General features: G+C 42.3%; 1 protein-coding gene across 2 annotated transcripts in view; it reads left to right on the forward strand.

Annotated features, from left to right (window-relative positions):
* Window positions 1-15,125, forward strand: part of LOC132828478 (lysine-specific demethylase 5B-like) — a 215,027-nt gene that overhangs the window by 167,783 nt on the left and 32,119 nt on the right. For both annotated transcript variants that reach the window (XM_060845644.1, XM_060845645.1), the window contains exons 21-22: window positions 5,971-6,150; window positions 11,265-11,372. In XM_060845644.1, coding sequence (XP_060701627.1) covers window positions 5,971-6,150; window positions 11,265-11,372 — 288 coding nt within the window. The remainder of the gene's footprint in view (window positions 1-5,970; window positions 6,151-11,264; window positions 11,373-15,125) is intronic.

Below are 15,125 nucleotides of genomic sequence, written 5' to 3' on the forward strand. Positions count from 1 at the left end.
TATATGACATCAACACCCCTTCCTTCATCTAATAACTTCTTCACTTCCTTGAAGAACTCTATCAAGTTGGTAAGGCACGATCTCCCCCGCACAAAATCAAGTTGCCCATCACCGATAAGCTCATTTAAGGATGCTACAAAGATATCTGTCAGGGCCCCCTCGCCTCCCTTAGCAACCTGGGATAGATCCTATCCGGTCCTGGGGGTTTGTCTACCTTAACCGCTAGCATTCCCAACACATTTTCGCATCTTATGCCAACGTGACCCAGACTAATCAAACTTCTCTCTCTAATCTCAAGAATTCATCATGTTCCTCTCCTCCGTGAGCACTGATGCAAAGTGATTCAGAATCTCTCCCATTCTTTCAGGTTCGGCACACAGCCTTCCTTTATTATCTTTTAGTGGACCAATCGTTTCTTTAGTTACCCACTTCTTATATAAGAATAAAATGCTTTGGGATTTTCCTTAATTCTGCTTGCTAAAGCTATTTCATGACCCCTTTTAGCCCACTTGATTCCTTGTTTAAGACTTGTCCTACTCTTCTGATATTCCTCCAGGGCCTGTTCTGATCTTATCTGCCTAGACCTTATGTACGCTTCCCTCTTCCTCTTGGCTAGCCGTACAATTTCTCCTGTCATCCTCTTCATTCATGACTGGTCATTAAGCAACCCCTTGATTGAGGCAGAGTGTACATATAGTGCAGCTCATACTTTCACCAGGTTGAGGCTGCTCCACTTGCAGATGACTCTCTTCTCAAGATGAGAGTCTGATATTTGGATCATTCTGGTGTGGGCTTTGTAATACACTTCTAGTAACGTGTGATATAGTCCTTGTATGCTGTGCTCTGTACCAACTGGAGAAGGTAAAAAGGAGAAGTGATGAATGTTGAAAAACTGGAAGGGCAGCGACAGTGTTTCAAGGAGTAAGATAAGGGCCTGAAGTGGGAGGAGCATATCTTCGCCCTGATATCCTCTTCATCATGATCGTGTTGCAGCGATAAGTCAGAGAACTTAATTGACTCCTGCATCCAATAGATCTTAGTCAAATGAAGCATGATTCATTAACTTCAAATTAGTTGTTGCTCCAAAAGCAAATCTTTGCTTTCTCTCCTTTTACAACACAAAAGGAAAAGTGAAAAAGTTAACAATGTTAATATGGACTTCAGTAAGGCGTTTGACAAGGTTCCTCATGGTAGACTGGTTAGCAAGGTTGGAGCACATGGAATACAGACTGGAGTCCTGTGACTGACGGTGTGCCAAAAGGATTGGTGCTGAGTCCACTGCTTTTTGTCATTTATATAAATTATTTGGATGTGAATACAGGAGGTATGGTTTTAAGTTTGCAAATGACTCCAAAGTTGGAGGTGTGGTGGACAGCAAAGAAGGTTACCTCAACGTAGAACAGGATCTTGATCAGTTCAGCCCATGGGCCGAGGAGTGATAGTTTGAGTTTAGTTTAGATAAATGTGAGGTGCTGCGTTTTGATAGGCCAATCAAGGCAAGACTTATACACTTAATGGTAAGGTCCTGGGAGTGTTGTTGAACAAAGAGACCTTGTTCATAGTTCCTTGAAAGTGGAGTTGCAGGTAGATAGGATAGTGAAGAAGGTGCTTGGTATGCTTCCTTTTATTGGTCAGTGCTGAGTATAGGAGTTGGAAGGTCATGTTGTGGCTGTACAGGGCATTGATTAGGCCACTTTTGGAATACTGTGTTCAATTCTTGTCTCCCTTCTATAGGAAGGATGTTGTGAAGCTTGAAAGGGTTCAAAAAAGATTTACAAACCTGTTGCCAGAATCGGAGGGTTTAAGCTAGAGGGAGAGGCTGAATAAACAAGGGCTATTTTCTCTGAAGTGTTGGAGGCTGAGGGGTGACCTTATAGAAGTTTATAAAATCATGAGGGGGAGAGAGAGGGTGAAGAACCAGAGTCTTTTCTGCAGGGTGACACAGTTCAAAAGGAGAGCCATAGTTTGAAGGTGAGAGGGGAAATATTTAAAAAGGAATGAAGGAGCAACTTTTTCTGCAGACGGTTGTGGTGTATGGGATCACCTGCCAGAGGAAATGGTGGAGGCTGGTACAGTTAGAACATTTCAAAGGTATCTGACAAGTATACGAATAGAAAGGGTTCAGTGGGATATTGGTCAAATGCTGGCAAGTGTGACAAGATTAATTTAGGATATCTGATTAGCATGGACAAATTGGAACAAAGGATCTGTTTCCATGCTATACAGCTCTATGACTGGCAGGCATATGTTTGTTTTATGAATGTATCTCGTAAAATACGATAGAGGAAAGACATTAAATACACTGAGCAGTTAAGTTGTAGTCACATTAATTTATGTTTGTGTTCAGAGGTGGGATTCTTATGTTGGCAAAGTGGTCTAAATTATTGTCAGTCTGCTTTTTTCTTTTCCTGACCTGCTGGCTTGCTTTGTTTTGTCAATTTCCATGCTTCCATTTTCACCTATCTTTATTCTTCATTTCATTCTCCTCACGTCTGAGCTATTCATATGTTCTTTGTATTTTGAATACCTTTTACTTTCTTTCTTGTCCCCTGTCATTTGCTGCCTACATCTTAACTTTTATCACATTCTGTTCAGCTGTCCCTCTCTTATACTTAACTGCATTGGCAGTTGGTCTGATTATATCTTGAATTTTAAATCATCGTTTTTGATTTCAGATCTTTCCACAGAATCAGCTGCTCCCTTCTTTGTGATTTCCCCCTCTGACCCCTCGGGTTGCAGGAGTTTTTAAAAATATGTAAAAATGAGAGTAACTAAATTAGAGATGAATACTGGAGAGATTACCATGGGGAAAGTGGTGGAGACATTGAGCAAATATTTTTTCTTCAATGAGGAAGACGCAATTTACATACTCGAATGTAACATGGGATAGAAGAAAGGAGAAAGATTAGTGTATATACAAGAAACTAAAAAACTGACCGATTTCCCAGACTTGCTGACCCACATCATGGATTCTAAAAGAGATAGCAGAGATCATGAATATACTTTTTTTTCCATTCTTTATGTTCTTGAATTATTCTAGTGTAATTGCAGATAAATGTAACAGTGCTCTCAGAAGAGAGAAAGAGGAGACTAGGCCATCAGTCCTCTGGGAAATGCTGGAATCTACTGTGGAGGCTTTGAAAATCATGTATGATCGGAGTACAATTGTTTAAAACAGGGAAATTATGCGATATAAATTTATTCAAAGTTTTAAAGAATGAAGTTGATAATTTTAAGACATTATCAAATGACTTTTGGAAACTGAGGCAAAAGGTCAAATAAAGGTTGAATTTATAAGATAGAGGCTTACGTAGTTGGAGGTAGTGTATTAGAATATATGGAGGATTAAATAATGGGGAGCAGAGAGGTGTTAACAGAATTTCTCTTAGTTAACACTGCAATTAACATTGTACTGCTAGGACAAGTGCTTCGACATCAGCTAATTTACAACTAATTTAGATAAAGAGACAGAGCAATATAACAAGTTCGTATACAATACATAGCTTAAGTGAGAATGTTAGTTTATAAAGAGAATGAAAAGAGATCACAATAGGTTGCCTGAGGAGACAATAGGGATAAGCATTCCCCACAACTATTGAATCAGACACTAAATAGAAACCAAAAGAACTGCTGATGCTGGAAAAAAAACCCATAAATACAGAAATTGCTGGAAAAACTCAGCAGGTCTGGCAGCATCTGTGGAGGGAAATGATCCCAATTTTTGAAGTCCTACTGTATTCAGTTGTGAATGGTGGTGGATTTAGAGGTTCCACAAATGCGCCCAGCCTTAATGACCTTGGAGCCAAGCACATAACTATGAAAGGCTGGAGAATTCGCAAGCAACTTGAGTAGAAGTGCCAAGTGGACAATCCATCGTAGTCTGCTGCTCAAGCAGCATAGCACCAAGCACCACAGATGTCAGCCTTCGATGAATTTGATTTGCTTCATGATGATGAGAAATGGCTGAGGGCATTGGATACTGTGAAAGATTGGGGCCTTTAGGAGCATTCTGGCAATAGTACTAAGGACGTATGCTCTGGGTCTAGTTTTGCAGTGAGCCAACCAGTATCTGCACAACCGCAAAAGTGACATCTACTTGGCAATGTCGGATATAGTCTAGGTTATGTTCTTTCCGCAAAAATCAAGACTAATCTATTCCAGCCATCATCATGGTGATGCTGCACCATCAATTTACTTTCCATTATCAACGTGGTGCGAGGTGTAGCTGATTAGCAAGCGGCCACTTGATAGCAATGTCCAGTTTTTGTACCACCAGTGATACTCAGCTCTTGACCTCATTGCAGCCTTGGTTTAAGCATGGACAGCAAAGGCTGATTTATCGTGGTGAGATCCAAGTAACTGACCTGGACATGGAGGCAATTTTAACCAAGTGTGGCACAAGGAGCTGTAACAAAAATTGGCTTCCATGGGAATTGGAGGCAAGCTCTCCATTATTTGGAGCCATACCTTACCACAAAGGAAGATGATTTCTAACTACCAGCCCAATCATCTCATTCCCAGGGCATTGTTGTAAGAGTTGCTCAGATGAGTGTGCTCCATCAATGACATCACCGGGTCAGAAGTCACATTTTTCAACTCCATTCATGGGTCCACAGAAACTACAGTAATCTCTGGCATTATGCAACGCAACCTGGACAATATTCTGACTTGGGCTGATTTGTGGCACAAATGTGACTTGGTGCTTGAGTGTCAAGAAATGACCATTTGGAACAACAAAGGATCTAACCATCTCATTTTGACATTGTGGTATTCCCCTTGCTGAATGGGGCTACTACTGTTCAGAAGCTAAACTGCACTGGCTATGTAAATGATTTGACTAGAAGAGGTTAATCATAGAATCACAGGAGGAGGCCATGCAGTCTATTGTGTCTGCTTTGGCTTTGAGCATTTTGACTTAGTGCTTAACTTTTACCTCTTCCCAAAAACCCTGCAATTGTTTCCATTGAAACAATCATCGTGTTCTCCTCCACCACACTGATTGCAAAACAGAGCCACTCATGAAAAGGTTTTTCTCTTCTCGTATTTACTTCTTTCGCAAAACAGTTTCAAATTGTGCCTCTGTTTCTCAGTCCTTTTTACTTCTTCGTGTTTAGATTTTCCATGTACATGTGTGTGCATGTTTGACATGAATACATACAGGTATCTGTTACAAAATGCTAGTGTTCAGAAATCCCAAGAGTCATTAGTCAGAGCTGGCATCCATTCTTTTTCTCCTTACCGTTGAGTTAAACTTCACACTCAATCTCTAACTGTTCCCAACTCCAGTTTCCTTTTTCAAATACAACCCCCACTTCCAATAATACTAAAATTCAGATTTCCTAATCCAGTATATCTATTTTTACCACCTACTTAAATTATACCATTGTGTACCCATTCTTTGAGCTAGTAAAAGCAATTGTATTCCATCCTACGTCAGCTAAATATTATCTACCTCTAACTCAGTAAATCATACAAAACATCTTTGCAAGGTTCCTTCTTTAAAAATGGCAAGTTATTAAAAATTAAGCTAAGACATATGTATGTTTACTAAATGCCATTAATTTATGTTTTTATTGATTAAATGATGGCTGCTGAATTAATTTGCCAAACATCAGCAAAAATCCTGCAATATCATCTGATGAAAATAGGTTTATCCCTCACACTTCATAATTAGCCATATTTCTGTAACGGTTCAAAACAGTGAAACCTCTGATTTGCCGTGAGCAGTTACATAATTATAACTTGTTCACGAGATATGGTGATGAGGACTTGCTTGTGGCCCATTATTACAATGCAATATTTTGATTCTGTATTTTCAGTGATACTTGAGCAATTATTAAATACTGAAATGTAAAATATGTGCACTGTACCACAGCTTTGAATCTGTCTGAAGTGTGGTTGAACTTCACAAGTTGTCAACTTACTGAGCATTTTGTGTTCTATCTGGACTTTATTTTCTTATATTGTTAGAATTCTGATGAGCACCCTCCAGTGGAAACATTGGTGGAACTTATCACCCATGGCCGTACAATCCCAGTACGTTTGGATCCACTTCCTCAACTTGAGTCACTTCTTGCAGATGTTGAGACCTGGAGAGATTCTGCAGCTAAAACCTTTCTAAGAAAGACCTCCACCTGTTCCCTTTATGAGGTAAGCATACTAATGACAGTATACAATTGCATTCGCATGGAGTCCTGGAGCTCAGCATAGAAAAAGGTATTTCTGCTCATTGAGTCCATGCCAGTTTAAAAAAAGACAAGTACCAAACTATCTTCATTCCATTTTCTTGCATTTGTATACCTTGTCATTGAAACTACATATTGTTACTTAAATGCATTCAGATCTGGATCCATACTTCTCAAATGGTGCATGATCTTGTTCCAATTGAGGAGCCTTGCTCCTGACCTGAAATCTCATTCTTCCTCACCTCACTTGACCTGAATCCCACCTGTCTTGGCTGGTTTCCTGACTAACACCCGCGACCTTACCTTTGGCCTGTATTCCTGCAAATTGTCTCATTTCAAGTAAATATTCTGTTTTAGATGCTACAGTAGAATCTCCATCTGCTACTCTATCAGGTAGTTCATTCTAAATCAAAATTACTCACTTGTTTCTTCTTTTTGCCTTTGTTCTTTCTCACTCATCCTGAATGCGCATCCTTTGATTCTTGATCCTTCCACATATGCGAACAAATTCTCTATCTACTCTGTTCAGACCCCACATGATTTTGAAGATCAGATCTTCTCTCAATTTTCTAAGCTCTACTGTAAACAACCCAGCTTCTCTGTCCTAGATATCATTCTAGTGGACGGCACGGAGGCACAGTGGTTAGCACTGCGGCCTCACAGCGCCAGAGACCCGGATTCAATTCCCACCTCAAGCGACTGACTGTGTGGAGTTTGCACATTCTTCCATGTCTGCGTGGGTTTCCTCCGGGTGTTCCGGTTTCTTCCCACAGTCCAAAAATGTGCAGGTTAGGTGAATTGGCCATGCTAAATTGCCCCTAGTATTAGGTGAAGGGGTAGATATAGGGGAATGGGTCTGTGTGGGTTGCGCTTCGGCAGGTCGATGTGGACTTGTTGGGCTGAAGGGCCTGTTTCCACACTGTAAGTAATCTAATCTAAATCTTCTCTGATGTCTCCCAAAAGAGTGATAAATTGAATTGGATACGAATAAGAGCTTTGACGAAACCAGTCTTAATGCACAAAAGGCTTGACAATTACAATGAACCACCATTATATATTTTTTCTCGATTACTTTCTCAATTTACCCTCCTATCATCACCAGTTCATGCAAAGAAGCCCAAAGTGTCTCTGTAGTGATTGGAACAAGGTCAGCCAGTTGGATTTCATAGAATAAGAGTTCCCTGATTGGGGCTGTTGACCTGGCCCAAGTTTGAGTAAGACCTCAGCCAGGCTTGCAACATATTGGATTAGATTTTTTTAAAATAAGATTACTTAGTGTGGAAACAGGCCATTCTGTCTAACAAGTTCACACCGACCCTCCGAAGAGCAACCCACCCAGACCCTTTACATAACACCACGGGACATTTAGCATGGCCAATTCACCTAACCTGCACATTTTTGGACTGAGAGGAAACTGGAGCACCCGGAGGAAAAGAGACCTAAGGGGCAGCACAGTGGTTAGCACTGCTGCCTCACAGCGCCAGAGACCTGGGTTCAATTCTCACCTCAGACAACTGACTGTGTGGAGTTTGCACATTCTCCCAGTGTCTGCCTGGGTTTCCTCGCAGACATGGGGAGAATGTGCAAACTTCACACAGACAGTTGCCTGATACAGGAATTGAACCCAGGTCTCTGGCGCTGTGAGGCAGCAGTGCTAACCACTGTGGTACCACTACAGAGTAAGGGTACAACTTTGATTCCGATCTCTTATGAGAAGTAGCTGGTTCAGTTACTGTTGATTGTAGTAAACTGATCTGGCCCAAGTTTGGCGGATTGAAATTGGTCGAGAAAGTTGGAACTTATGGCTCAATATTTTTGGATTAGGAAACAACTGTCTGAGTAAAATTCAAATTAAATATCTGGAAACTTTTCAGGAAGGTCGAGGGACTGTCAAAGGTGCCAATCCCATCTACATATTGACCAGGAAGCAATTTGAGTCAGACACTCATAGAGATGTCCAGCACAGAAACAGACCCTTCGGTCCAACACGTCCCTGCCAACCAGATATCCCAACCCAATCTAGACCCTCCTACCACCATCTGGCCCATATCCATCCAGATGCTTTAAATGTTGCAATTGTATTAGTCTCCACCACTTTCTCTGGCAGCTCATTCCACACACGTACCACCCTCTGAATGAAGATTAGATTCGATTAGATTAGATTACTTAGTGTGGAAACAGACCCTTTGGCCCAACAAGTCCACACCGACCCATTCCCCTACATTTACCCCTGCACCTAACATTACGGGCAATTTAGCATGGCCAATTCACCTAACCCCCACATTTTTTGGTATGTGGGAGGAAACCGAAGCACCTGGAGGAAACCCAGGCAGACACCGGGAGAATGTGCAAACTCCACACAGTCAGTTGCCTGAGGTGGGAATTGAATCCAGGTCTCTGGCGCTGTGAGGCAGCAGTGCTAACCACTGTGCTGCCCCTTAGGTCTCTTTTATATCTTTCCCCTCACCCTAAACCTATGCCCTCTAATTCTGGACTCTCCCACCTCAGGAAAAGTGCTTAATCTATTTATCCTGTCCATGCCCCTCATGATTTTGTAAACCTCTAAGGTCACCCCACAGCCTTCGACGCTCCAAGGAAAACAGCCCCAGCCTATTCATCCTCTGCCTATAGCTTGAATCCTCCAACGCTGGCAACATCCTTGTAAGTCTATTCTGAACCCTTTCAAGTTTCACAACATCTTTCCGATTGGAAGGAGACCAGAATTGAACACTATATTCCAACAGTGGCCTAACCAATGTCCTGTACAGCTGCAACATGACCTCCCACCTCCTGTACTCAATACTCTGTCCAATAAAGGAAAGCATACCAAACGCCGCCTCACTATCGTATCTACCTGCGAATCCACTTTCAAGGCGCTTTGAACCTGCACTCCAAAATCTTTGTTCAGCAACACTCCCTAGGGCCTTACCATTAAGTGTATAAGTCCTGCTAAGATTTGCTTTCCCAAAATGCAGCTCCTCACATTTGTCTAAATTAAACTCCATCTGCCACTTCTCAGCCCATTGGCTCATCTAATCAAGATCCCGTTTTAATCTGAGGGTAACCTTCTTTGCTGTCCACTACATCTCCAACTTTGGTGTCATCAGCAAACTTACTAACTATACCTCTTATGCTCACATCTAAGTCATTTATATAAATGAAGAAAAGTAGTGGACCCAGCACCAATCCTTGTGGCATTCCACTGGTCACAAGCCTCCAGTCTGAAAAACAACCCTCCACCACCACCCCCTGTCTTCTACCTTTCAGCCAGTTCTGTATCCAAATGGCTAGTTCTTCCTGTATTCTGAGATCTAACCTTGCTAACCAGTCTCCCATGGGAAATCTTGTTGAACGCCTTACTGAAGACCACACCTGCCCTCATCAATTCTCTTTGTTACTTCTTCAAAAATCTCAGTCAAGTTTGTGAGACATGATTTCCCAAGCATAAACGAATGTTGACTACCCCTTCCAAATATATGTACATCCTCTCCCTCAGGATTCCCTCCAACAACTTGCCCATCACTGATGTCAGGCTCACTGGTCTGTAGTTCCCTGGCTTGTCCTTACCACCTTTCCTAAACAGTGGCACCATGTTAGCCAACCTCCAGTCTTCTGGCACCTTACCTATGCCTATCGATGACACCGATATCTCAGCAAGAGGCCCAGCAATCACTTCCCTAGTTTCCCACAGAGTTCTGGGGTACATCTGATCAGGTCCTGGGGATTTATCCACTTTTATGTGTTTCAAAACATCCAGCACTTCATCCTCTGTGATATGGACATTTTTCAAGATGTCACCATCTATTTCCCTACATTCTATATCTTCCATATCCTTTTCCACAGTAAATACTGATACACAATACTGGTTTAGTATCTCCCCCATCTCCTGTGCTCCACACGAAGGCCGCCTTGCTGGTCTCTGAGGGGCTCTATTCTCTCCCTAGTTGTCCTTTTGTCCTTTTAATGTATTTATAAAAACCCTTTGGATTCTCCTTAACTCTATTTGACAAAGTTATCTCATGTCCCCATTTTACCCTCCTGATTTCTCTTAAGTATACTTCTACTGCTTGTATACTTTCCTAAAGATTCATTGGATCTATCTCGTCTGTACCTGACATGTGTTTCCTTCTTTTTCTTAACCAAGCTCTCAATTTCTTAAGTCATCCAGCATTCCATACCAGCCTTTCCTTTCACCCTAACAGGAGTATACTTTCTCTAGACACTTTTTTTCTCATTTCTGAAGGCTTCCTATTTTCCAGCCGTCCCTTTACCTGCCTGCATCTGCTCCCAATCAGCCTTGATTCTTGCCTAATACTGTCCAAATTCGCCTTCCTTCAATTTAGTGCTCCCCCACTTGACAACTCAGTCACCTGTTCTGCCTTATTTCCCAAGTTTAGGTCAAGTTTTGCAACTTCTCTAGTAGGTACATCTACATACTGAATCAGGAAGTTTTCTTGTACACACTTCACAAATTCCTCTCCACATCAACTCTTAACACGATGGCAGTCGCAGTCGATGATTGGAAAGTTCAAACCCCTTACCACAATCACCCTATTAATCTTACAGATAACTGAAATCTCCTTACAAATTTGTTTCTCCATTTCCCTCTGACTATTAAGAGTTCTATAGTACGGTCCCAATAAGTTGATCGTGCCTTTCTTATTTCTCAGTTCCACTCAAATAACTTCCCAGGATTTATATCTTGGAATTTCCTCCCTAAGTATGGCTGTAATGCTATCCCTTGTCAAAAACGCCACTCCCCCTCCTCTCTTGCCTCCCTTTCTATCTTTCCTGTAGCATTTGTATCCTTGAACATTAAGCTGCCAGTCCTGTCCATACCTAAACTTTTTTGGTCAGCATGGACCAGTTTGTGCCGATGAACCTGTTGCTGTGCTCTCACTTTGGTTCCCTCTCCCCCTCTCCCCCTGTCCCGTCCCCCCTCCCTCTCTCGTGGTCCCTGTCTCTTCGTCTCTTGCTCTCAGTCTCTCTTGTTCTTTCTGTTTCTGGCTCATAGCAGCAATGGTCAATGTTTGTCTGTTTCCCAATATTCTTGGTGAATTGGGATTTTTGTTGTTCTAGGTGCTGTGTCCCAGGTCAGACATTTGTGCAACTGGATTGAAAAACAAAACTAAGAAATCGAAAGATACTTTACAAAATGGAAAACGAAAAGTTCCAAAACTGCAAAGTGTAAGTTACCTGGTTCATGAGTTAATGACACTGATATTGTACTAACAGAGTACAACATATATGATTCCAATTTTCTACTATTTTGATGCAGCTTGATTATTCCATATCTCTAAATCTTGTGTGTACATATGCAGGATGATTTATCTTTGCAACTAGCTCACTAATTGTCTGGTCTCTTCATTCCTGCACAAATATCTTCCTTTTCTTTTCATTCAATAGATGGGGAATTGCTGGCTGCACCAGCATCCTTTGTTGCTCTTGATCAACCTATAGGCTGTAGGTAGAGATAAACTGCTATTAGGAAATGAAATCCAGCATTCTGACCAGGCAACACTGAAGGAACAGCAATATATTTACAAGTTAGGATGGTGAGTGACTTGGAGAGAAACCTGCAGGTGCTGGTGTTTCCATGTATCCATGACCAACGTATTCCACAGGGATTGGTGCGGGGTGTACTTCAGTTTGTCATTTTATATAAATGATTTAGTTGAGAATATAGAAAGCTTGGTTAGTAATTTTTAGATGACACTCAGTTGTGTAGTGCACAATAAAGAAGGATATTAAGGACAAAAGGGTAAAAGATCAGCAAGGCGGCCTTTGTGTGGAGCCACAGGAAATGGGGGAGATACTAAACGAGTATCTTGCATCAGTATTTAGTGTAAAAAAGGACGTGGAAGATATAGAATGTAGGGAAATAGATGGTGACATCTTGAAAAATGTCCATATTACAGAGGAGGAAGTGCTGGATGTCTTGAAATGCATAAGAGTGGATAAATCCCCAGGACCTGATCAGGTGTACCTTAGTACTCTCTGCGAGGCTAGGGAAGTGATTGCTGGGTCCCTTGCTGAGATATCTGTATCATAAATAGGCACAGGTGAGGTGCCAGAAGACTGGAAGTTGGCTAACGTGGTGCCACTGTTTAAGAAAGATGGTAAGGACGAGCCAGGGAACTAAAGACCTGTGAGCCTGATGTTAGTGTGGGCACATTGTTGGAGGGAATCCTGTGGGACAGGATATACATGTATTTGGAAAGGCAAGGACTGATTAGGGATAGTCAACATGGCTTTGTGCGTGGAAAATCATGTCTCACAAACTTGATTGAGTTTTTTGAAGAAGTAACAAAGAGGGTTGATGAGGGCAGAGCAGTAGGTGTGATCTATGTGGATTTCAGTAAGGTGTTCGACAAGGTTTCCCATGGGATACTGATTAGCAAGGTTAGGTCTCATGGAATGCAGGGGGAACTAGCCATTTGGATACAGAACTGGCTCAAAGGTAGAAGACAGTGGTGGAGGGTTGTTTTTCAGACTGGAGGGCTGTGACCAGTGGTGTGCCACAAGTATCAGCGTTGGGTCCACTACTTTTCATCATTTAAATAAATGATTTGGATGTGAGCATAAGAGGTATAGTTTTTAAGTTTGCTGATGACACCAAAATTGGAGGTGTAGTGGATAGCGAAGAAGGTTACCTCAGATTACAACGGGTGGCACAGTGGTTAGCACTACTGCCTCACAGCGCCAGAGAGTTTGCACATTCCCCCTTGTGTCTGCGTGGGTTTCCTCCCACAGTCCAAAAATGTGCAGGTTAGGTGAATTGACCATGCTAGATTGCCCGTAGTGTTAGGTGAAGGGGTAAATGTAGGGGAATAGATCTGTGTGGGTTGCACTTTGGTGGGTTGGTGTGGACCTGTGGGCCAAAGGGCCTGTTTCCACACTGTAAGTAATCTAATCACAACGGGATCTTGACCAGATGGGCCAATGGGCTGAGAAGCAGCAGATGGAGTTTAATTTCGATAAATGTGAGGTGCTGCATTTTGGGAAAGCAAATCTTAGCAGGACTTATACACTTAATGGTAAGGTCCTGGGGAGTATTGCTGAACAAGGAGACCTTGAAATGCAGGTTCATACTTTCCTTGAAAGTGGAGTCGCAGGTAGATAGGATAGTGAAGATGATGCTTGGTATGTTTTCCTTTATTGGTCAGAGTATTGAGTACAGGTGTTGGGAGGTCATGCTGCAGCTGTACATGGCATTGGTTAGGCCACTGTTGGAATATTGCGTGCAGTTCTGGTCTCCTTCTTATCGGAAAGATGTTGTGAAACTTGAAAGGGTTCAGAAAAGATTTACAAGGATGTTACCAGGGTTGGAGGATTTGAGCTACGGGGAGAGGCTGAACAGGCTGGGGCTGTTTTTCCCTCAGAGGCTGTGGGGTGACCTTATAGCAGTTTACAAAATTGAGGGGCATGGATAGTGTAAATAGACAAAGTCTTTTCCCTGGGATGGGGGAGTCCGGAACTAGAGGACATAGGTTTAGGGTGAGAGGGGAAAGATACAAGAGACCAACGGGGCAACTTTTTCACACAGAAGGTTGTATGTGTATGGAATGAGTTGCCAGAGGAAGTGGTAGAGGCTAGTACAATTGCAACATTTAAAAGTGTGGTCGAACTCAGGTTTTATAGAGCTGCTGCAATTCTTTGCAGCTCTTAAACTCAATCCCTCTGAAAATGAAAGCTAAAACACCATATGCTGCCTTAACAACCCTATCAACTTGAATAGCAACTTTGAGGGATCTATGTACATAGACCCCAAGATCCCACACTGCCAAGAATCCTGTCTTTAACCCTGTATTCTGCATTCAAGTTCGACCTTCCAAAATGAATCACCTTTGCATTTATCCAGGTTAAACTCCACCTGCCACTTCTCAGCCCAGCTCTGCATCCTGTCAATGTCTTGTTGAAACCTGCAACAGCCTTCGACACTATCTACAACCCCACCGACCTTTGTGTCATCAGCAGACTTACTAGCCCAACCTTCCACTACTTCATTCAAGTCATTTATACAAACAGCAAAGATCAGAGGCCCAAGAACAGATCCCTGCAGGGCACTGCTGGTCATCAGCCTCCAGGCAGAATACTTTCCATTCACTACCACTCTCTGTTGTCTTTTTGCTAGCTAATTCCAAATCCAGACAATCAAATTATCCTGTATCCCATACCTCCTAATTTTCTGAATGAGCCTATTGTGGGGTATCTTATTAAATGCCTTACTGTAATCCATATACACCACATCCACTGCTTGAATTTTGTTACCTTGTCTCATCACATCCTCAAAAGAGCTCAATAAGGCTTGAGAGGCATGACCAGCCCCTCTCAAAGCCGCGCTGAATATCTTCAATCAAACTATGTTTTTTCCAAATAGTCATAAATCCTATTTCTCAGAATCCTTTTCAGTACTTTGCTTACCACTGACATAAGACTGACTAGTCTGGAATTCCCAGGGATTTCCCTATTCCCTTTCTTGAACAATATTAGAGCCAACATATCATCAATAATACATCATGGAGCCATAGAATCTCTACAGTGTGGGGCAGGCCATCTGACCCATCAAGTCCACACTGACCCTCCAAAGAGCAGCCCATCCAGACTCAACCCACTACCCTATCCCTGCAACCCTGCATTCCCCATAGCTAGTCCACCTTGCCTGCACATCCCTGGAAACTGGACAAATTAGCATGGCCAATCCACCTAACCCGCACATTTTTGGAATGTTGGAGAAAACCAGAGCACTCAGAAGAAACGCACACAGACGTGGGGGCAACATGCAAACTCCATGCAGACAGTCATCCCAGGATGGAATCGGACTGGGTCCTTGGTGCTGTGTGGCAGCAGTGCTAACCACTGTGCCCATTGCATAATAAATGCAATGTGAAATTTTTAAAACTGCGGGTGCTGGAAGTCTGAAACAGAAACAGAAATTGC

The sequence above is a fragment of the Hemiscyllium ocellatum genome, chromosome 26 (assembly GCF_020745735.1).
Source record: "Hemiscyllium ocellatum isolate sHemOce1 chromosome 26, sHemOce1.pat.X.cur, whole genome shotgun sequence".
Classification (NCBI taxonomy): Eukaryota; Metazoa; Chordata; class Chondrichthyes; order Orectolobiformes; family Hemiscylliidae; genus Hemiscyllium; species Hemiscyllium ocellatum.